This window comes from Symphalangus syndactylus, chromosome 9 (assembly GCF_028878055.3).
Source record: "Symphalangus syndactylus isolate Jambi chromosome 9, NHGRI_mSymSyn1-v2.1_pri, whole genome shotgun sequence".
NCBI classification, from domain to species: domain Eukaryota; kingdom Metazoa; phylum Chordata; class Mammalia; order Primates; family Hylobatidae; genus Symphalangus; species Symphalangus syndactylus.
In genome coordinates, this window is record NC_072431.2 from 19,276,497 (window position 1) to 19,301,382 (window position 24,886).

Below are 24,886 nucleotides of genomic sequence, written 5' to 3' on the forward strand. Positions count from 1 at the left end.
GCCATTTCCCTGAAATCACACACCTTTTGAACATATTTTCATAATATTACAACAAAAGGCTTATCATTAAAACTCAACCCTCAAATTAAACTGCATTAGTAACTGCCAACAACTTGGTATTTACCCATGTGATGAAGAACTCTAGGATCCATCATTTTGGCCATTTGTTGGTTCAATTTTGCCATCTGTGACTGGCTCACATTCTTAGACATGTCACCACCTGAGGGGAAAAAAAAGATTTTGAGTCAGTGTAGGAGGTAATATAATCAGTATAATCAGGGTATATTAGAAAGTTTGATGAACTGAGTAAATACAAAGAAAAAATTACATAATCCTATCACTCTAACATAATTATTTCTATTTCTACATATTCCCTTCTAATCTTTATCTCAATTACATACTATTTTTTGAAGAACATGTAAAATTCTTTTTTTTTTTTGAGACGGAGTCTCGCTCTGTTGCCCAGGCTGGAGTGCAGTGGCGCAATCTTGGCTCACTGCAAGCTCCGCCTCCCGGGTTCACGCCATTCTCCTGCCACAGCCTCTCCGAGTAGCTGGGACTACAGCGCCCACCACCACGCCTGGCTAATTTTTTTTTTTTTGTATTTTTAGTAGAGACAGGGTTTCACCGTGGTCTCGATCTCCTGACCTCGTGATCCGCCCGCCTCGGCCTCCCAAAGTGCTGGGATTACAAGCGTGAGCCACCGCGCCCAGCCAAGAACATGTAAAATTCTATATAAAAGGACATTTAAAAGTCCTTTTTAAGGCTACGATTTATGCTAATACTTTATTTATATCTGTGAATAAGCCACTATTAGCAAAATTGTACCCAGTGTTTTATTTTTTATTTATTTTGAGACAGAGTTTTGCTCTGTCACCCATATCTTGGCTCACTGCAACCTCCACCTCCCAGGTTCAAGTGATTCTCCTGCCTCAGCCTCCCAAGTAGCTGGGATTGCAGGTGCCCGCCACCACACCTCGCTAATTTTTGTATTTTTAGTAGAGACAGGGTTTCACCATCTTGGCCAGGCTGGTCTCGAACACCTGACCTCGTGACCCACTCACCGCGGCCTCCCAGAGTGCTGGGATTACAGGTGTGAGCCACCGTACCTGGTCAGCCAGCAGTTTTTAATAGTAAGGTATAACAATGGCTTAATAGTGATACAGGGGAATGCTGGACAAAAAGCTGAGTTTATAGACATGGGTTAATTAGCAAAGAGACTGGATGGCTGGTAGATGAATATGAAAGTATGAGTCTGTTGGGCCGGGTGTGGTGGCTCACGACTATAATCCCAGTACTCTGGGAGGCCGAGGCTGGCAGATCACTTGAGGTCAGGAGTTCGAGACCAGGCTGGCCAACGTGGTTGAAACCCCATCTCCACTAAAAATACAAAATAAATTAGCCAGACATGGTGGCACACGCCTGTAGTCCCAGCTACTCGGGAGGCTGAGGCAGAATTGCTTGAATTCGGGAGGCAGAGGTTGCAGTGAATCGAGATCGCACCACTGTACTCCAGCCTGGGCGACAGAGCAAGACTGTCTCAAAAAAAAAAAAAAAAAAGAAAGTAGAAAGTATGAGTCTGAGAGAATGTGAAGATGTGTATGTATCTAAGAAGTTTGTTTTGTTTTGTTTTGTTTTGTTTTTGAGATGGAGTCTAGCTCTGTCACCCAGGCTGGAGTGCAATGGCATGAACTCAGCTCACTGCAACCTCTGCCTCCCGGGTTCACACCATTCTCCTGTCTCAGCCTCCTGAGTAGCTGGGATTACAGGCATGAGCCACCACGCCCAGCTAATTTTTGTATTTTTAGTAGAGACAGGGTTTCACCATTTTGGCCAGGATGGTTTTGATCTCTTGACCTCGTGATCTGCCTGCCTTGGCCTCCCAAAGTGCTGGGATTACAGGCGTGGGCCACAGCACCTGGCCAGAAGTTTTCCTTAAGTAATGAAAACCTTCAGAGAATACAAAGACAAATAATGCAATTTCATTTGTCAAGGAATTTCTACACTATGTCAAAACACCACAGTAAAAAGGGCAATCAATGAAAGAGATGCAGTCTGGGTGAGGTGGGTCACATTTGTAATCCCAGCACTTCGGGTGGCGAAGGTAGGCTGATTACTTGAGCCCAGGAGTTCAAGATCAGCCTAGGCAACATGGCTAAACCCTGTCTCTACAAAAAAAAAAAAAAAAAAAAAAAAAAAAAAAAAAGCATTAGCTGGGTGTGATAGCATGCGCCTGTAGTCTCAGCTACTTGGGAGCCTCAGATTGGAGGATCGCTTGAGCTTGAGAGGTCAAGGCTGTAGTGAGCCATGATCATGCCATTGCACTTCAGCCTCCAGCCTGGGTGACAGAGCGAGACCCTGTCTCAAAACAAAACAAACAAAAAACCACAAAAAATAAATGCACTCTGAGCCAGAATAGGTAAAAACATCCTTTAGACAACAGCTGTACTCATAAAAGAATGGAAAGCAAGAGATCATCACTACAACAATGAATAGAAGAATTGCTTCAACGATTTTTTTTTTTTTTTAAAAGGTTCTTGCTTTGTCGCCCAGGCTGGAATGCAGTGCCCTAATCGTGGCTCACTGCAGCCTTGCCCTCCTGGGCTCATGGGATCCTCCTGCCTCGGCCTCTCAAAGTGCTGGGATTACACATATAAGCCACCACAACCATCCAAAATTATTTATTTGAAAGGGGCATTAACTATGGTACTTCTCAAAAGCATTTATAAAAAATGGGACTCAAAGCTCCTCCTGATTCTCCAATCACAGCTGGTTAATGTGAATAAATCATGTGAATTATAAACTATGAATGAAAGAGAAGATATGTTTTTATGATAAAATCTGTGAAAACCATTTATGATGAATAAATCTGAAGAAGATGGGAATTCCATGCTCATTAGTGATTTGTCCTAAGAGTTTGTTTATCAGCATTTAAAACTTCTAAAATGTTATTTCAAGTTTGGTGTGACACAGCTGTGTGTATATCCACTGCTAACTTCATCTTGGGTTATTCCTTTATTGAGGAATCAATGCATAGATAAGATCTGGATGGTGAATCTGTTCTATCAAGAACAGTCAGGACTACAAGGGAAAGACATTACAGTGATGTAATGTGTTTATTAGTCACTATCTGAAATAGCACGAGATGGTAGGAATTATAACCAATTTTCAATATGTTTGTCTAATTTTTTTGTCACAAAAGAGAAAATAGGATATCACAAGGAAAATAAGGAAAGCTTCAAAGACAAAAGGTAATTTAAAACATCTGAAAATACTCATTCTTTTAGAAGCTATTCAGTGGTATTGTTCATCTTCAGAGCTTGTCTAATTAATATTTTTGGAAATAATAAATTCATCTTAATGGGTTTCAAGGCAAATTTTCACAGACTCTGAATTAGTTGTTTACATTATAGAAAAAAATCAAAAAGAGGACTGAACAGTTGATAGTCTTTGGAAAAACTTATCTTTTTATGATACACAATACACAGCAAAATAAATTCCATTGAGATTAAAAAGTCAAACACAAAATAAAACCAAAAACAAGTAGAAGCCAGGCGGTAGTGGTGCATGCCTTTAATCCCAGTTACTAGGGAGGCTGAGCCAGGAGAATTGTTTGAGCCTGAGAAGCAGAGGCTGCAGTGAGCTGAGATTGCACCACTGCACTCCAGTCTGGGTGACAGAGAGAGACTCTGTCTCAAAATAATATAAATAAATAAATATAATGGAAATTATATTACTACAAAATTTATTTAGCATCTACTATGTTTCTGATCAAAACAGACAAAAATCCCTGGTCTCATGGAACTGCACAAAAACTGATCTGATATAGAAGTGAATGAATCAGCCTTACTGCCCAAAAAAGCGGCACTACATTAGACAAAGATACATGCGTAACTCGAACAGTATTACTCAGAAGTTAAGAAGTGTGTGTGTGTGTGTGTGTGTGTGTGTGTGTGTGTGTTTGGGGACCGGAGTCTCACTCTGTTGCCCAGGCTGGAGTACAGTGGTGCAATCTTGGCTCACTGCAAGTTCTGCCTCCTGGGTTCAAGTGATTCTCCTGCCTCAGCCTCCTGAGTAGCTGGGATTACAGGTACACCCCACGACACCCGGCTATTTTTTGTATTTTAAATAGAGGCAGGGTTTCACCATGCTGGCCAGGCTGGTCTTGAACTCCTGACCTCAAGTGAGGAGGTCACCTCGGCCTCCCAAAGTGCTAGGATGACAGGCATGAGCCATCGCGCCTGGCCAAGAATTATATTTTGAAGAATATTTGACAATATGGAAAAATAGTTATGATATATCAGAAGAAAACTTAGTTATAGTAACTGTTATTTGCAGTAGGATCCATTGGATTCTCTGGAGAGTAAAGGTAATGTGTTTTTTTTTTCCTTATATTATCTAAATTTAATATAATGTGTTCACAAAAAGAAAATCATTGCTTTATTATTTTTTTCATTTACCCACACTACACAGATGTGAATTTTTTTTTAAATACTAATATTACCTTGAATATGAAAACAGATAAATCACAGGTCACATAAATCCTGGAAGTACTTGAAAATAACATGAAATTCAGCTGTGAATTTTCCAATACTGGCAGTACTCTTTTTTCTCAACTTCCTTTCTTTTCCATCTGTTAACTAATAACAAGCTTATTTTTCTTACCTTTGAAAAGTCCTTTGATACCTCCCATCTTTTTTACCATCTGTGCAAACTTGGTATATTGTGTCAAAAGTTCTTGAACATCTCTTGTTGATACACCCGATCCTCTTGCTACTCTTTGGATTCTTCCTGGTTGTTTACTAAAAACTTTGGCACCATCCGTACTGTCTAGTTCTGTAGACAAGGGTCAGTTACTCTCACACACAATTATCATTCACCATCAAAGCAGTTATGTGCAAATGGGCAATATATAACTTCAAAGAGCTTAGGAGATGTTTTTAAAGTGATAACTATCTCATTTTTCTCTTTTTATATTATAAAATATCTTACATATAGAAAAACAGACATAATACATAGCCAAATTACCACCCAGATTTAACAAATGTTATAATTTGCTACGTTTGCTTTTGAGTTTTAAAAATTAAACACGGAGGCCGGGCGTGGTGGCTCATGCCTGTAATCCCAGCACTTTGTGAGGCCAAGGCAGGTGGCTCATGAGGTCAGGAGTTCGACACCAGCCTGGCCAATATGGTGAAACCCCGTCTTTACTAATAATACAAAAATTAGTGGGCATGGTGGCATGCGCCTGTAGTCCCAGCTACTCGGGAGGCTGAGGCAGAAGAATCGCTTGAACCTGGGACGTAGAGGTTGCAGTGAGCCAAGATTGCGCCACTGCACTCCAGCCTGGGCGACAGAGCGAGACTCCATCTCAAAAAAAAGAAAATACGGAATATATTCAAAAGAACATTTATAGTATTCATAAGCTATAAAAACAATAAAACAAACATGTACTTTCTACTATAAAAACAATAAAACAAACATGTACTTTCCCTATAGTTTAAGTAAACTATTAATAGAATGTTTTGAGACCCCATGTCCACCACTTCCATACTTCATATGTCTACCCCCTCCAGGCCCTCCAAACACCAGAGGTATATGGTATATTTAAAAAATGAACACAAATGCTCACCTTAGCTCTATCCTAAATATTAATCATAAATTCATAAATGTAGACTATATAAGCAAGCAGAAGGAGGTAGGTTCTATCCATAATCAACAGAAAAATTATTTCCTATAATCAAGTAATTACTACTACTAGTATTTTAATTCTCTCAGTAGCGTATAGTGAATTAATTCCCGCAGTTGTCTGATCACTCTTAGAATATCAGGTGCATTTCTTCTAGCTTCAGTTGCATGCAATCTCAGGAATGGGATGGACTTTAGTCAAAATGTCCATTATGTCTGCATTCCCTCTGCAATATCCCCCAAATAAATGGTTATCTAGCCTTGGTCTTAATATCCCCAGGAGAGATGACCTGCTATCTAATGTAAGGCTGTCTATGCCATTCTATTATACTTAGGGAAAAATCTTTTCTTTACACATATTAAATTGAAATCCGTTTACCTGGCACTTCCATTCCTATTCATGTATATGTCTCCTTGCTACGCATAAAAAATAAGACTTTCAAAATCTTTTTTTTTTTTGAGACAGAGTGTTGCTCTGTCACTCAGGCTGGAGTGCAGTGGTGAAAGCTTGGCTCACTGCAACTACCACCTCCAGGGTTCAAGCGATTCTCCCACCTCAGGCTCCCGAGTAGCTGGGACTACAGGCACACGCCACCACAGCCAGCTAATTTTTTTTGTACTTTTAGTAAGGACAGGGTTTCACCATGTTGCCCAGGCTGGTCTCGAACTCCTGACCTTAAGTGATTCACCCACCTCAGCCTCCCAAAATGCTGGGATTACAGGTGAGAGCCACCACACCTGGCCAGCTTTCAAATGCATAAGAGCTACCATGTCTCCTGTGAATTTTCACTGGATGACAAATATCCAACTCTGACTCTTCTAACATGGTTTAGAACCCAATTTATCATCCTGATTTCCTACATCTTTTAATTTGTCTATACATACCCTCTAAGTATATTGTCCAGAAGTGAACTGAAATCCAGGTGAAGTCTAATTATCAATGCAATACTAACAAAGATACAATATCTCAAAATAAAGTCATGATCAAAACCTCCAAATCCATTTCATAAATGCAGCTTTTAAGCCACATCTTCCTTATAAAAGATTTATGAAAAATATGTATTATATTCCTTCCAACAGCTCAAATCAAATGAAAGAAGATAAACTAATAGCAGCACATCGTGGCAAGCAATATGACAGAGTTAAGCAAATAGAGGAAGGGGCCTTAATTCAAAGAAGGAAGGAAGTCAGGAAAGGTTCTATACTGGGCAAATTACTCAACTTCTCTGTATCCCAGTTTCCTAATTTGAAAAAGGCAGATAATAACTGAATATGCCACAGGAGTTGTTATGATAAAATGAATTAATATATTTAAAGTGCTCAGGACAGTGCCTGGCACAGAATGGATACTTTAGATATGCTGCAATTATGAATTCTACATGCAAACATTTTTGCAGTGTTAAAGATAGTGAGGAAAAAGACAAGCTTAAAAGAAAAAGACAGTCTTATTTGGGTTACTATGAAAACCTGGAGCTCGGGAAAAAGAGATTACAAAAAAAAACAACAAATCAGATAGTAGATAAAGCACAGATATGAAAAACTGTTCAAATTGTTAGAATATTACATAAACTTAGTTGATAAAGCAGCAGCAGCAGGGTTTGACAGAACTGACTCCAATTTTGGAAGACGTTCTACTGTGGGTAAAATGCTATCGAGCAGCATTGAATACTACAGAGAAATCTTTTGTGAAAAGAAGAGTCAATCAATGGGGCAAATTTCATTCTTGTGTTTTAAGAAATTGCCACAGCCGAACCCAGGAGGTGGAGCTTGCAGTGAGCCGAGATCGCGCCACTGCACACCAGCCTGGGCGACAGAGCGAGACTCCGTCTCAAAAAAAAAAAAAAAAAAAAAAAAGAAATTGCCACAGCCACCTTGACCTTTGGCAACCATCACTGTAATCAGTTAGCAGTCATCAACATCAAGCTAAGACCCTCCACCAGCAAAAAGATTATAATGCACTAAAGGCTTAGATGATCATTAGCATTTTTAGCAATAAACTATATTGTTTTATTTTTTCTTTTGAGACAGAGTCTCACTCTGTCACCCAGGCTGGAGTGCAATGACACAATCTTGGCTCACCGCAACCTCCGCCTCCCGGGTTCAAGCGATTCTCCTGCCTCGGCCTCCCAAGTAGCTGGGATTATAGGTGCGTGCCACCACGCCCGGCTAATTTTTTTGTATTTTTAGTAGAAACAGGGTTTTACCATGTTAGCCAGGCTGGTGTCAAACTCCTGACCTCAGGTGATCCGCCCGCCTCAGCCTCCCAAAGTGCTGGGATTACAGGCGTCGTAAGCCACTGCACCCGGCCAACAATCAACTATTTTTAAATTAAGGTATATACATTGTTTTTTAGACATAATGCTCTTGCCTACTTAATAGACTACAGTATATGTATTTGTAAACATAACTTTTATATACACTGGAAAACCAAAAAAATCTGTATGGCTCACTTTATTGCATGATATTTCCTTTACTGCAGTGGTCTAGAACCAAACCCACAATATCTCTGAGGCATGCCTTTATAGGGTCAGGGGAACAGAGCAGTATACTGAGAAAACTGAATTCTTATGTTTCAGACCGAAAGAATTTTCTAAGCATTGCTTAAGCTATCCATTTCTTAGTTTCCCAATGTATGTTAGCAATATTAAAGCTCCATGAAGAGACTTCCAGTAAATACTTTTTTTTTCATAGAGGCAGGGTCTTGCTAGTTTGGCCAGGTTGGTCTTAAACTCCTGGCCTCAAGTAATCCTCCCACCTTGGCCTGCCAAAGTGCTAAGATTACAGGTCTGAGCCACCTCACCCAGCCAGATTTAACTCTTTAAAAACTAGCATTCCACCAAATTTGATTCAGAGTTCTCGTTTTAAGTTATCTCTATGAACATCATGAAGAACTAGTGTTCTTTCCTTGTAACTCATTTGGAGAAGTATTGTACTAGACATTTCTCTCAATGATGAAGGCAATCCAATAATCATAACCCTTTGAGTAAGAGCTTTCAAGCTATTACAAATCTACCTAAAAATAATCTTTCAGGCTAAATTTCTCCCCATCTTGTCCACAAGAATACAGTGAAACTCTCATCTTACTGATACTCAGAACATTGTCGCCTGAGGAAAATAATCTGCCATCTTACCTTGATCATTCATACTATCCATTATTGTCATTAATTTCTTTAGCCTTGCCATTGACTCCTGTTCATTTCCTTTGCTCATAAAATCTGTTCCAAAACCAGGGATCATCCCCTAAAACACATTTAAACATAAAGTCAATAGTAGCTTAATAGTTCAAAATGTCCACATTTAACTATTAGGTTTAATATTGACATTAAGTCTTACATATATTTTTACCCAAATGTAAAAATAATTAAAGCAAGTGTATCTATTCTTAGAAAATTTAATGAAAACCAAAGAAGGTATAAACTTTTAAGGATAACTAACCAAGATCTGACTGAAGGGGCCCATTTTCATGATATTTTGAAATTGCTCATACATGTCTCGCAACGTAAACTGACCTGAAATACAATGTAAATAATTCGGATATATTAGAGTATGTACATTTCCATTCAACAAAACTAATTTATTCCTTAATCATGAATTTATCTTGAAGCATACTTATAAAATATACAATCAATAAATATTCACCAAGCAGTTACCATGTGCAAGATGACAAGATGAATGCTGGGGAGAATACACAGTCACAGACAGGTCCTATCCTAGAGAAGCTTACATTCTATCTGAGAAGACACATATACAAACACACAAGGAACCTGAAAACAGGTACATAAACTACACCTACTAGGATGAGTGAAATTTTAAAGGTTGACAATATCAAAAGTTAAAGAGGATGTGGACCACAAAGAACTCCCATATGTTCGTGAGAATATAGAATAGCAAAACACTTTAGAAGATTGTTTGGAGTTTCTTAAATAGCTTAGGTATCTATGAACAGGAAAATGGATACACTGTGGAAAAAATATTATTCAGCAATAAAAAGAACAAACTACAGATAAGTACAACTACATGAATGAATATCAAAATATGCTTAGTCAAAGAAAACATTGGAAAAAAAGGATATACTCACAATTTATTTTTTTAAGAGGGTTGTGCTCTATCACCGAGACTGGATTGAAGTGGTACAGTCATAACTCACTGGTAGCCTCAAACTCTTGAGCTCAAGTGACCCCCCTGCCTCAATCTCCAGAGTAGTTAGGACTATGGATGCATGCCACTGGATTTTTCTAAGAGATATGGGTCTTACTACGTTGCCCAGGCTGGTCTCAAACTCCTGGCCTCAAATGATCCTCCCACCTTGGCCTCCTAAAGCACTGGGATTACAGTGTGAGCCACCATGCACAGCCCAGGACTTCTATAATATGAAGTATTACTGCGAAATGGCATAAGCAAACCTTTAAGAGTAATGGAAATGTTCTGTTTCTTGATTGGGTGTGGGTTACTGTGCATTTGTCAAAAAAAGAAAGGTATCCTTAGGATTTGAGCATTTCATTGTATGTATACTAATCTAAGCTTTAAAAACAGGGATGGAACAAGCCAAAAGAGAAAGTATTTTCTATTTATGTCCTAAAGATAAAAAGAGAAAAGGTATTTGGTTCAGGCATTCTGAATGTGAAGTGGCAGTACAATATCTTAAAAGAAATGTTACAGCAGGCAACTAGAAACGCAGAATTAAACAGTGGAAGAGAGGATTAAGGTTGAAATACATATTTGGCCATTTATACAGAAGTGATAATTAAAGCTAGGATAATATAAGAAATCTACAGACACGGAACTTAGAGTCTGAAAACAGAAAAGGCAGAAAACACTTAAATATTAGGAACCAAGGAAAATAAGAAAGATCACTACATGTGGAAATTAGGAGACCCCTGGAGATCTCAGAATGAGTAGAATATTAGGAACAGAAACAAAAATGTAGAGACTTAAGGAGAGTCAGGAGTCAGAAAGGAAACAGAGTAGGAATATACACCCAGCTTCTTGGTGGTAGCAGAAACAGTGGTAGGATTATTCAAGATAGAAAAAGGAAGGAGCGGCCAGGCAAGGTGGCTCACACCTGTAATCCCAGCACTTTGGGAGGCCGAGGCGGCAGATCACCTGAGGCCAGGAGCTCAAGATCAGCCTGGCCACCATGGTGAAACCCCATTTCTACTAAAAATACAAAAATTAGCCGGGCGTGGCAGTGCACACCTGTAGTCCCAGCTAATGGGGAGGCTGTGGCAGGAGAACTGCTTCAAACTGGGAGGCGGAGGTTGCACTGAGCTGAGATTGTGCCAGTGCACTCCAGCCTGGGCGACAAGAGTGAAACTCTGTCTCAAAAAAAGAAAAAAAAAAAGAAAAGAAAAAAGGGGGCAAAGAAACAGGCAACAAAGGATAAATTCATTCATTCAATAGTTGCTGAAGGCCTACTATGTGCCAGACGCTGTGCTAGGTACTGTGAACATAAAAGATGAATAACACAGCTATGACCTCTACCTTCACCTTCAAGCAGGAAAAACATCAAATAATTGTGGTGAATAATATAAAAATTAATTGTAGGAAGTGACAGAACCATCTGTCAGAAGGTTCCAACTTAGTCTAGGGTTCAGGTGAAATGTCCCTAAAGAAGGACATTTAAGGAGAAATCTGAAGTGTAAGTAGCATCTAGCCATCTTGGCCAGAGAAGATGATGGCAGAGGTAAGAAGAGAGACAGAGGAGGGACTGGCAAAGGCAACAGCCCAGATGTGAGAGACAGGAATGTACATTTGAGAAACTAAAAGAAGTCCAGCATAGCTGGCACACAGAATACTAAGAACAACAATGCTAAAATACAACATGGAAGATGTGAGCTAGATAGTAAAATCAGTTAAAAACTTTAAAAGGGCAATAGAAAGCCACTAAAGAATTTTAAGAAGAGCAGTAATGGGATCAGATTTGCAGTTTTGAAAGATTATTCTGGGCTGTAGTATGAAAAAATACATCAAAGGGGAAGAGTACAGGAAGATGAAAGATCTGTTGAAAGACTTACAATAAGATCTAGGAAAGAGATGAACTAGCATAGTTGTAGGGCGGCTACAGAGAAGGGGATGGAATGGAGATATTTAGGAGGTGGAAACATTTGGACTAGTTAACTGATGGAGAAAGGAGTGGGCAGAGTGAGGAAGAAATAATGACACCCAAGTTTCTTACTCTGGCAACAATATAAATGATATTAATATTCACTGATAAGACAACAAGGTGAGAGGTTGGGATGGGAATAAGGATATGCTGAATTTGAGATTCTATGAAACATCCAAGAATGGTCTAGTAAACACAGATACATGAGTCTGAAGCTCCTGAGAAAGATGACTTCGAATGATCCCTGAGAAACACCAGCATTTAAGAGAAAAGTAAAGGCACAATTATCTGGTAAGATAAGTGAGAAGAAGCAAAGAGGCAGAACAGTTACTATGGTAATTAAAGATTATTTTTAGAACAACTGGAATGGTCGAGAATAATATACATTGAGTGTTTATGATGTGCCAGACATTGTACATGCATCAGCGAATGCAATCTTCACAACCATATGAAGTAGTTAGTATTATGTACTTTTTATAGATGACAAAATTGAGGCTAAGTAATTTAAAAAGTTATAAAGCTAAAAAATAGATCAGAGATACAAAAACAGGTATGTTATATTTAAGAACCTGAGCTCCTAATCAGAATAATATCCTTCTCTACAGGAGTGGTCTTTCATGTGGGGTAAAGCAAATGTGGTATATTTAATTTCATCCTTGTGTTCTAACTTACTTTTAACCTGTTTAACTTCAAGGAACCGGCCAAGCACAGTGGCTCACACCTGTAATCTCAGTACTTTGGGAGGCCTAGGTGGGTGGATTACCTGAGGTCAGCAGTTCAAGACCAGCCTGGCCAACATGGCGAAACCCCATCTCTACTAAAAATACAAAAATTAGCCGGGCCTGGTGGTACATGCCTGTAATCCCAGCTACTCGGGAGGCTGAGGCAGGAGAATCACTTGAACCCAGGAGACGGAGTTTGCAGTGAGCCAAGATTGCACCACTGCACTCCAGCCTGGGTAACAGAGTGAGACTCCGTCTGAAAAAACAGAAAAACTTCAAGGAACCTAGTGAAAGCCTTGATTTTAATCTTAATTTTATTACAATAAAGAAAATAAAAACACTGAATTCTGTAACTGCTCAGCTACCTGAGATTTTAAATGATTTGCATATAAATCATCTAAAATAATAAGCAGTAGAAGATCTGACTCTAACAGATACTACATTTCAAATAACTTAATAGTAACTTTATAAAAAAATCAATGGAAGAAATCTGAGATGAAGTGCTTTTTTGTCACTTATATACCATGTTTCAACTTCTCTATAAGTGCTTCATTGTCATCCAACTTCAACTCGTTGACTTTATCTATCAGTCCTTCAATGTCGCCCATACCTAAAAGATGCAAAAAAGAAAAATTAACAACTAATACTATACCCTGCTTTACATTATACAGAACACATTCACATACATAATAACCTTGTGAGGTTATTATAATAGGTTAGGTATTCTTACCACACTACACAAATGAGAAAACCGAAGCTAACAAAGTTAAGTGGCATGGCCAGGAGCAGTGGTTCATGCCTGTAATCCCAGCACTTTGGGAGGCCAAGGTGGGTGGATCACCTGAGGTCAGGAGTTCGAGACTAGCCTGGCCAACATGGTGAAAACCCGTCTCTACTAAAAATAAAAAAAATTAGCTGGACCTGGTGGTGCATGCCTGTAATCCCAACTACTTGGGAGGCTAAGGCAGGAAAATCGCTTGAACCCGGGAGGCTGAAGTTGCAGTGAACCGAGATCCCGCCATTGCACTGGTTTAACTCCAAATTCCACGCTCTCTAACTATACCACCTTGAGACAGAGACATTGCCAAAGTATTATTGCCCTTACATCAGCTATTATTAAAACCACTTGTTTTTGTACTGTGCTCTAAAACTTTTCCAAAGAACTTTCTACTAGGTACCTCATTTTAACACTTTCACAACAGAAAGCAGATAACCATTATCTCTATTTTACAGGTAAGAAAAGTAAGTCGTAGAAAGAAATGATGTGCTTAAATTAGTGAGGACAAAATTAAAACCCTATTTTGTCCTAAAGATACATCGTATTTCTTGGCGATTTTTCTATATCCCCACCACTGTACATACCAAGAAGTTTGCTAATAAAAGGCTGTGTTTTGAAAGGTTCAAAGTCATCTATATGTTCCCCTGTACCAATGAAAATAATCGGACTTTTTGTGGCAGCGACTCTGGAAAAAAAAAGAAAATATAAAATAAACTCAAAAGAACCCCACAAATTTCCAGCAGATCTGAAATTCGAAGTGAATCCACCTCCAAAGCTAATTAGACAAAGGTACAAAACTCAAGTTTCATTTAACAAGTTATAATAGAACTATATCAGACAGGCTCCAAAATTGTTTCTATTTAAACTTCCTTTATAAACCATATTAGGCTCACTATTGAAACATATTTTAAATGATCAATATGAAAGCTATAAACACATATCCTTCCCCATATAATCCCAAAACAGAGGACAAACAGTATCAATGATACTTACGCACTGAGCGCACCACCTCCTTTTGCATGGCCATCAAGTTTTGTCACTATTACTGAGGCTACATCTACTTTATCTTTAAAAGCCTTAGCCTGGGCTTCACAAGCCTGCCCAATGGAGGCATCCATCACATAAACAATGTTATCAGGTTGCTAGAAAGTTTAAATAGAAAAGATACTTTAGAAAAGATTTTTATTGCTCCTAAGCAAATGTCATCATTAGAAGCTATAAAACAATATTTAGAGCCAGGCGCAGCGGCTCATGCCTGTAATCCCAGCACTTTGGGAGGCCGAGCCGGGTGGATCATCTGAGACGGAGTTCAAGACCAGCCTGGCCAACATGGTGAAACCCTGTCGCTACCAAAAATACAAAAATTAGCATACAAAAATTAGCCAGGCATGGTGGCGAGCACCTGTAATCCCAGCTACTTGAGAGGCTCAGGCAGGAGAATCACTTGAACCCAGGAGGCAGAGGTTGCAGTCAGTTGAGATCATGCCACTGCACTCCAGCCTGGGCGACAAGAGTGAAACTCCATCTCAAAAAAAAAAAAAAAAAACCCACAATATTTACACTATAAATAATTATTCAATCCATAAATATTTGTTGAAGTACTATGTATTACCAGGAACCATCTAGGTCCTGAGAACAAAAAGGTAAATGAGAAAATATTTGTCCTAAGAAACCTGCATTCTAGTCAGAGGACATATATAATAGATAAACATTTCAGATGTATAACAACGAAAATGGGATAGAGAGTATCAGTTTTGAAGTATGGGAGCATTTTCTAGTAAGGTAGTCAGGGAAGGCCTCTCTGGACCTAATGTTTGAGCTGAGGCCTGAATAAAGAGGAAAAGGTTATGCAAAGATTTGAAAGAATGGCAATCTAGGCAAAAAAAGTACAAAGGCAAATCAAAGTAGAAGAGTGTATCCTGAAAATGGATAAAATACACTTGAGGCTATTTCCCTTAGATCTGCTCAACTTGGTCAAAATAACAACATAACTGAAAAGAAACTTATTAGCATTAACCACAAACCAAAGAATTACTGCTAACACTCCAATGTCAAGACGTGGGTTCCTAATAATACACGCTGCAGATATCTATAAACTGCTTCTCCTCCCCCAAATTGTTTCCATCACACTTTTAAAGAGACACAAAATGATAATTAATATTTTTTAATGTATTTAAAAATCTAAGTATTTCCAACTGAATTTTTAAAAAGGAAATTCAACAGACACTAAAGGCTAATTACTAATTTTTTTTTTTTTTTTTTTGAGATGGAGTTTTGCTCTTGTTGCCCAGGCTGGAGTGCAATGGTGCAATCTTGGCTCACTGCAACCTTTGCCTCCCGGGTTCAAGCGATTCTCCTGCCTCGGCTCCCAGGTAGCTGGGATTACAGGCACCCGCCACCACGCCCAGATAATTTTTGTATTTTTAGTAGAGACAGGGTTTCACCATGTTGGCCAGGCTGATCTCGAACTCCTGATCTTATGATCCGTCCACCTCGGCCTCCCAAAGTGCTGGGATTATAGATGTGAGCCACCACACCCAGCCTAATTACTAATTTTTAAACGTTTTCTTATGCATACTAATAGGATGATTAAGTGAGAAAGGAAATTATTTTTTCATACTTATGAAAATTTTATATTTAATGGAGAGCAAAAATAATGAAATTAAGTCCCTACCACATAGATATAGGTGCCCAAAACAAAAATAAATTACTTGGGATCTGCCTCACAGGCAAAGAATAATTTATATTGGTCATATACTCAACCTGGTTTTATAATTAAATTAACCAAAGTCCTAATAACAGTGTTACACTGAAAGCTACTTACTATAGCATTAGCAACTTGAAGCATTTCTTCAAACAAAGAGTCTTCTTGTTTGTGGCGGCCACTTGTATCAACAATAATAATTTCAAAATTTTCATTTTTAAATTTCTCTACTCCTTCAGAAGCAATGATGACAGGATCCATTTCTGTATAACTATACAACATGGACAAATGATTTAACAAAACGACAAAACTTCCAAATACTACTAATTCGGAAATTGTTAATTTACCTATAATCTATTTTGAAAAAGCCAAAATGACCCCAATTTCAATTTAGAAGAAGAAAATCTATAAAGTATTAAATACAGAATCTACTTCTAAAAAAGCATGAAGCATTATCCAATTTTCCAATTCCAAAACCCAGTATGATTCTACTGCATGTCTTTTTTGAATGAATTGTGTCTCCTTCAAATTTATTTTTTATACCTTCTTTAACAATTGAACTCATGCTCACAGTGTTTCACACATTTTTCCATTTAACATCCATTTGGAAGCATTTTATAAAACCAGTAGATATTCTTGTAACAAGCCTGAGCAATATTGTGAGATTCCATCTCTACAAAAAAAAATTTAGCTGGCATAGTGGAATGCGCCTATAGTCCCAGCCACTTGGGAGACTGAGGCAGGAGGACCACTTGAGTCCATGAGTTCGAGGCTGCAGTGAGCTTATGATCACACAACTGCACTCCAACTTGGGCAACAGAGCAAGACCACGTCTCTTTAAAAATAACACGGGGAAAAGAGAAAAAATATTTCTGTAAAACATAACCTTGAGGTTATACAGCATTCTATCAGATGGCTGTATCATTTATTAAATAACACCCTACTATTAGACATTTGACATTTTTCCATTTTTTTTTTTAAATTTTTATGTATTTATTTATTTTTGAGACAAAGTTTCACTCTGTCGCCCAGGCTGGAGTGCAGTGGTGCGATCTCGGCTCACTGCCACTTCTGCCTCCTGGGTTCAACAGATTCTCGTGCCTCAGCCTCCCAAGTAGCTAGGATTACAGGTGTCTGCCACCAGGCCTGGCTAATTTTTGTATTTTCAGTAAAGACGGGGTTTCACCATGTTGGTCAGGCTGGTCTCAAACTTCTGACCTCATGATATGCCTGCCTTGGCCTCCCAAAATGCTGGGATCACATGCATGAGCCATCATGCCTGGCCTCCAATTTCTTTTTTAAATTTATTTATTTATTTATCTATAAATTTATAAATTTATTTATTTATAAATTTATAAATTTATTTATTTATAAATTTATAAATTTATTTATTTATAAATTTATAAATTTATTTATTTATTTATTTATTTATTAGTTTCGCTCTTGTTGCCCAGGGTGGAGTGCAATGATGCAATCTCAGCTCACCACAACCTCTGCCTCCCGGGTTCAAGCGATTCTCCTGCCTCAGCCTCCTGAGTAGCTGGCATTACAGGCACGCGCCACCACGTCCAGCTAATTTTGTATTTTTAGTAGAAACGAGCTTTCTCCATGTTGGTCAGGCTGGTCTTGAACTCCCGACCTCAGGTGATCCACCTGCCTAAGCCTCCCAAAGTACGGGGTTTACAGGTGTGAGCCACTGTGCCCAGTCTAAAAAAAAATTTTTTTTTTTTTAAACGGTGTCTAGCTCTGTCACCCAGGCTGAAGTGTAGTGGCACGATCTCAGCTCACTGCAACCTTCGCCTCCCAGATTCAAGCGATTCTTCTGCCTCAGCCTCCCAAGTAGCTGGGATTACAGGCACCCACTACCACGCCCAGATAATTTCTGTATTTTTAGTAGAGACAGGGTTTCACTGTGTTGGCCAGGCTGGTTTCAAACTCCTGACCTCATAATCCGCCTGCCTCAGCCTCCCAACGTGCTGCGCCCAGCCTGAAAATTTTTTAAATTTATTTTTTGTAGAGATGAGGTCTTGCTATATTGCTCAGGCTGGTGTCCAACTTCTGGGCTCAAGCGATCCTCCCACCTCAGCCTCCCAAAGTGCTGGGATTACAGATATGAGCCACTGTGCATGGCAGTGTTTCCAATTTCTTGATATTAAAAATACAGCCAATATAATTGGTACGTAAATGTTTCTTCTTTGACACTATGTTATGACACACTCTTATAAGTTGAATTTGGAACAAATGGTATGACCATTTAAGGCTTTTCGCTTTTATGAGGCAAATCTCTTCCATAAAAGTTTAATCTCATCCCTATTTCACTACATTTTCACAATCCCCAATACAATCTTTGTCAGCTTGAAAATCAAGAAATGAGATATTTTAATTTGCACTCTTCTGATTAGTGGCAACTTTTTATATGCAGATCACTACTATCAAATAAAGACACATAATGTTACAAAAAAAGCTTTTCCCCTAAATTAAGAACCACCACCAAAAACTCAGGTAGAAATACACTTAATAAGAATATGTGTGTGGCTGCGTACAGTGGCTCAAGCCTGTAATCTCAGCCCTTTGGGAAGCTGGGGTGGGAGGATCATTTGAGTCCAGGAGCTTGGGACCAGCCTGGGCAACATAGGATATTTTATAAGACAGGGTCTTCATAAAAAGTTTTAAAAAAAATTAGCAGGGCATGGTCAGGCGTGGTGGCTCATGCCTGTAATCCCAGCACCTTGGGAGGCCGAGGCAGGCGGATCACCTGAGGTCAGGAGTTCGAGACCAGCCTGGCAAAACCCTGTCTCTACTAAAAATACAAAAATTTAGATGGGCGTGGTGGTGGGCACCTGTAATCCCAGTTACTCAGGAAGCTGAGACGGGAGAATCGCTTGAACCCAGGAGGTGGTGGTTGCAGTGAGCCAGGATTGCACCATTGCACTCCAGCCTGGGTGACAGAGGGAGACTCTGTCTCACAAAAAAAAAAAAAAAAAAAAAAAAGCTGACAGACAAGAAGAGGCATATAAGTGTTAAAATAAAAAACAGTAACCTACCTTCCATAAAATGGAATTCTTGCTTTGGTAGCATTCTGTTTTAGTTGGTCAAAAGCCCCTAGAAGATAAAGAGTTCATGAATCCTCAAACTTGAAAATAAAAATTATATACAACAATTTTCAAATTTCAAGACATTACCTGCTCTGAATGTGTCTGCACATATTAAACACGTCTTCCAACCTTTCCTCTGGTAATAATACGCTAGCTGGGTGAGAAAAGATTTAAAAATATAATATCATAAAATATAACAAATTATACATATAATTTCTTCTGTTTTTCCTTATTATTTACCTAAGGAGTAAATAAAACTGCTTATAATTCTCCTGAAAATATTATTAAAGATTTTTGAATGTGGCAAATTTCCTACAAAGTTTTATATTCTAATTGTCATGCAGTAGCATTCAAATATAAGATGATAAAGTAGCAAATGATCATAGTAAAAAATGTTAACTACTATTAATGTTAATTAAAAACAACAACAAAACGATCTAAAAATCATCCTTTTCTCTTTTTCCCTCTCAAACTGTAACATATATGAAGCTTGTGGAAAAATCCCGTAATATTGTTGAGACACCCAATTCGGGAGAAAGGGGTGGTAAACTGAATTAAAAATTAGCATAAAGCGGTCAAGGCTACAGTAAGCTATGTTCGCGTGCCACTGCACTCTAGCTTGGGCAACAAAGTAAGCCTCAGTCTAAAAAAATATTGCATAAGGATATACAAAATGAAGATCTATAGTATGCTGGGTGGGAACCTGAAAAAGGAGTCCTGAGCCATAGAGGATAAAGTAAACTCCATGTTCTTTTCTCCAAAAATCATACACTCACTTCCTGAAAGGATAGGAATGGTCTTTTTTTAATAAAAGAAATTGCATAGTTACAGATGTCTACCTTCTTACAAAAAAGAAATCATAAGAAACTATGAGGATCTCTCCTCTTATCCTACAAAAAACTATTTAAAAACATACATCAAGTAAAAGAAAATTATAAAGCAACAGTATTATAAAGCCTGGCTTTATAAGATATTTTAATATATTATAAATATATTTTAATATATCACAACAAATATATTTTAAGTATATTTTAATAAAATATAAATAACATGTTATTTATAATATATAAATGTATTCTAATTAATTATAATTAATAAAATATATATTTCAATATTATAAAGCCAGGCTTTATATTTTTATATTAAATACGTAACTTGATTTATACAAACCTATCTTCCATATGACTTCTTTTTAAATTAAGTTCGATTTACCTTTGAACATGTTGTTGTTTTACCACTCCCTTGCAATCCAACAAACATAATCACATTTTGTTTTCCTTTAGTGGGTGTCCATGCCTTAACTCCAGGGTCTACAAGCTAAATACCAAAAAAATTTAAAAAAAAATCAGGTTAACATACATTTAAATTCAAAACCCCTTCCCCACAACCTTTTTTTTCCTTTTTTGAGACACGGTCACACTCTGTCACCCAGGCTGGAGTGCAGTGGCATAATCAGAGCTCACTGCAGCCTCGATCTCCTGGGCTCAAATGATGCTCCCACTTAAGCTTCCCAAGTAACTGGGACTACAGGCACATGCCACCACATCTAGTTAATTTAAAAAAATTTTTTTTGTAGAGTCAGGGTCTTGCCATGTTGCCCAGGCTGGTCTCCAACTTCTGGGTTTAAGCAATCCTTCTGTCTCAGCCTCAGAGTGCTGAGATTTCAGGCGTGAGCCACCGTGCTGCCACAACTTTTAAAGTATGTAAATAAGGACATTTTCATGTAAAAGCTACCATAAGCTATTATAATACAATTATTCCCCTTTGTATAGACAGAGTAAAATTTAAGAACATAAATTTAAGAAGTCATAATCAAGTCTATACTCCAAACCAATTCAGAGGTAAAGATCTCACAAAGTTTTTTAGAACAAGCTGGAGTATAAAATGTGAAACCAAATTTAAGCCACAGGAGGAATCTACATCAGCACTACAGAAATGTAATACAAAACCGTATGTGAAGGCTACACATGAATTTTAAAATTTCCAGTACTGACATTTAAAAAGTAAAAACAGGTGATACTAATTTTAATATCTACCCCAGTACATCTAAAAAATTATCATTTTCATATGTAATCTATATAAAAAATTAATGAGATATTTTACATTTCTTTTCCCATACCAAGTCTGAAAATCTGGTGTGTATTTTATATGTAAAACACATCTCAGTTTGGACTAGCCACATTACAAATGCTCAATAACCACATGTGGCTAGTGGATGCCATACTCGAGAGTGCTAATGTCCATATTCAATTTGACAAATATTTACTTAACAAAATTACAGATTATATGTGAAAGATTTTCCAGGTCAAACTGTAAATTCTCCAATGCCAAATATTTACTGTAAAGTTACTACATTTAGAGGGCTAGTAAAAAATAATCATCAACTTTAAAATGACAGTCAGTGGAAAACTGAGGTTCATATAGGGACAGCCTCCAAATTAAAAAAGCATGGGACATTTAGGGCCGGGCGTGGTGGCTCACGCCTGTAATCCCAGCACTTTGGGAGGCAGAGGCAGGCAGATCACAAGGTCAGGAGATCGAGACCATCCTGGCTAACACGGTGAAACCCCATCTCTGCTAAAAATACAAAAAATTAGCCAGGTGTGGTGGCAGGCGCCTGTAGTCCCAGCTACTCTGGAGGCTGAGGCAGGAGAATGGCGTGAACCCAGGTGGTGGAGCTTGCAGTGAGCCGAGATCGCACCACTGCACTCCAGCCTGGGCGACAGAGCGAGACTCTGTCTCAAAAACAAAAACAAAAAAAAGCATGGGACATTTAAAAAATAATTCACTTGGGAGTCAGGTGTTTGGAGCTTGAAGTGTATGATGTAATAATAAATCCATAATAGTTAATGTCCTAGATCAGGGGTTGGTAAACTATGTGAAAATAAAGTTTCAATGGAGGCTGGGTGTGGCGGCTCATGCCTATAATCCCGGCCCTTTCTGGGGGGACAAAGGAGGAGGATTCATTGAGACCAGGAGTTTGAGACCAGCTTGGGCAGCATAGCAAGATCTTGTCTCTACTAATTTAAAGAATTGGCCAGGTGTGGTGGCATGCACCTGTGGTCCCAGCTAATCAAGGAGGCTGAGGCAGGAAGACTGCTTGAGCCCAGGAGTTTGAGACTGCAATGAGCTATTATCAGGCCACTGTACTCCAGCCTGGGCAGCAAGCTGTAAAGTTATTACATTTCTAGTTATTACACTGAAAAAAATTTCAATCTAATACAGTCATGCCCATTCATTTACCACTTTTTTTGTTTTTTTGAGACAGGGTCTTACTCTGTCACCCAGGCTAGAGTGCACTGGTACAATCATGGCTTACTGCAGTCTCGAACTCTTGGACTCAAGCGATCCTACCATCTCAGCCTCCTGAGTAGCTGGAACTACAGGCGTATGCCATGATGTCTGGCTAATTTTAGTATTTGTTTGTAGAGACAGAGTATTGCTATGTTGCCCAGACTGGTTTTGAACTCTTGGCCTCAAGCAATCCTCCAGCCTTGGCCTCCTGAAGTGCTAAGATTACAGGTGTACGCCACTGTGCCTGACCCATTTACTGCTTTTGTGCCACAACAGCAGAGCTGAGTAGTTGCAATAGAAATCACGTGGTCCACGAAGTCTAAACCTTTGAGAGAAAGTCTGCCAAGCCATCCATAAAAATTACATAATCCATATTATACCTGAATTTCAAGGAAAGCCATGTGGTAGAGAAGAGAGGAAAATACATTTTCTTATACCTTTCCTAGGCATCAGCCTACCCTAAGGCAAACTTTTGAAATAGGCAAAATCTGTCTTAAACATAAATCCACTTCCCTTCCTCATAGATCCTTTCAGTATACTGATGCTGTTCCACATTCACCTCCATTTTCTACATGTCATGGCAAAATCTCCCAGCTCTCTATGGACCCATTATTTGGAACATATATGTTTTACTAAATAATTTTATAAATTTGTCTTCTCTTCTTCCCACCATCGAGAACAGCAGTTTTCAACTCCTTGGTCTCAGCGCTTCTTTATAACCATGATAGTTTGTAAAGGTTAGCTACAATGTAGAATCTGAAACCATATAAACTTTTATACTCTGTTACATTAAAATCTGTGATTCCATCTTGCATTTTAAATGAATCTTATACTGGTACACGACCTTGTAACATCACGCACTAGCTATTCACAAAACATTGGTTCACTGAGTTAGGCATATCTCTCGTTATTGACACATTTCACTATACATAATCAAAAAACTTTATTCATTAATATCAATACTGACCCTCATCAGAAAAGTTAGTGGGATACTGTCAAACTCATGATAGAGACAGATGATAGATACAAGTCCTTTTTATTTTTATTTTAGATGGAGTTTCGCCCTTGTGGCCTAGGCTGTGTGCAATAGTGTGATCTCAGCTCACTGCAACCTCTGTCTCCCAGGTTCAAGCCATTCTCCCGCCTCAGCCTCCCAAGTAGCTGGGATTACAGGCATGTGCCACTAGACGCGGCTAATTTTTTTTTTTTTTAATTTAGTGGAGACAGGGTTTCACCATGTTGGTCAGGCTGGTCTCAAACTCCTGAACTCAGGTGATCCACCTGCCTCAGCCTGCCAAAGTACTGGGATTACAGGCGTGCGCCACCATGCCTGGAGGCTTTGTTTTTTTTTTGAGACAGGTCTCGCTCTGTCGCCCAGGCTGGAGTGCAGTGGCATGATCTCAGCTCACTGCAACCTCTACCTCCCGGATTCAAGCGATTCTCCCACCTTACCCTCCCGACTAACTCAGTTTACAGGTGTAAGCCACCGTTCCCAGCTAATTTTTGTATTTTTTGTAGTGATGGGGTTTCACCATGTTGCTCAGGCTGGTCTCAAACTCCTGGGCTCAAAGAGTAGTAGTCCCAGCTACTAGGGAGGCTCAGGTGTAGGGATCACCTGAGCCCAGGGAGGATGAGGCTGCAGCAAGCCATGATCACACCACTGCACTCCAGCCTGGGCAACAGAGTAAGACTCTGTCTCAAAAAAAACCCCAAAAAACAACAAAAAAAAACCAAACAAACAAAAAAAATGGTGATGCATGCCTGTAGTCCTAGCTTCTCTGGAAGCTGAGGAGAGAAGATCGCTTGAGCCCAGGAATTTGAGGCCGCAGTGAGCTCTGATCACGCCACTGCACTCTAGTTTGAATGACAGGGACTCTGTCTTCAAAAATAAATAAATAAATAAAGAGTCCAGAAACTACTAGTATCGTCTGGTGCCACTGCCTTGATTCATACCAGGGAGTTTTACCTACCATTGTTTTCAGTGCAAATGTCAACATAGTACAAAAGTCAAATAATGTCTTAGTATTATGAAAATAATTTTGACCTTGCTTTGTACACCATTGCTCTAGACCATAAGCATCTGAGTATAACGACCAGTCATTTATTTCTGCTATCAGCAGCATTTGGCATACTTCCTGAAATAAAGTAGGTACTCAATAAATGCTTCTTAATAAAGCACTTGATGCTCCAGAATTGCCTACAGTTATGAGCCCCTAACAGTAAAAATTTCTGGCCAGGCACAGTGGCTGACATGTGTAATCCTAACACTTTGGGAGGCCAAGGCAGGTGGATCACTTGAGGTCAGGAGATCAAGACCAGCTAGGGCAACATGGCAAAACCTTGTCTCTACAAAAAATGCAAAAACTAGCTAGGCGTGGTGGCATGTACCTGTAGTCCGAGTTGGGGGGCGCTGAGGCAGGAGGAGTGTTTGAGCCCAGGAGGTTGAGGCTACAGTGAGCCATGATTGCACCACTGCACTCCAGCCTGGGTAACAGAGTCAGA

General features: G+C 39.0%; 1 protein-coding gene across 7 annotated transcripts in view; it reads right to left on the reverse strand.

Moving 5' to 3' along the window:
• Positions 1–24,886, reverse strand: part of SRP54 (signal recognition particle 54) — a 46,264-nt gene that overhangs the window by 1,276 nt on the left and 20,102 nt on the right. For 5 of the 7 annotated variants that reach the window (XM_063645931.1, XM_055291523.2, XM_063645932.1 and 2 more), the window contains 11 exons: positions 20,303–20,407; positions 19,178–19,244; positions 19,040–19,097; positions 16,116–16,266; positions 14,285–14,433; positions 13,876–13,976; positions 13,037–13,123; positions 9,124–9,197; positions 8,820–8,928; positions 4,666–4,836; positions 125–220 (listed from right to left, as the gene is read on the reverse strand). In XM_063645931.1, coding sequence (XP_063502001.1) covers positions 125–220; positions 4,666–4,836; positions 8,820–8,928; positions 9,124–9,197; positions 13,037–13,123; positions 13,876–13,976; positions 14,285–14,433; positions 16,116–16,266; positions 19,040–19,097; positions 19,178–19,244; positions 20,303–20,407 — 1,168 coding nt within the window. The remainder of the gene's footprint in view (positions 1–124; positions 221–4,665; positions 4,837–8,819; positions 8,929–9,123; positions 9,198–13,036; positions 13,124–13,875; positions 13,977–14,284; positions 14,434–16,115; positions 16,267–19,039; positions 19,098–19,177; positions 19,245–20,302; positions 20,408–24,886) is intronic. The other 2 variants (XM_063645933.1, XM_055291525.2) reach the window with 1 other exon arrangement.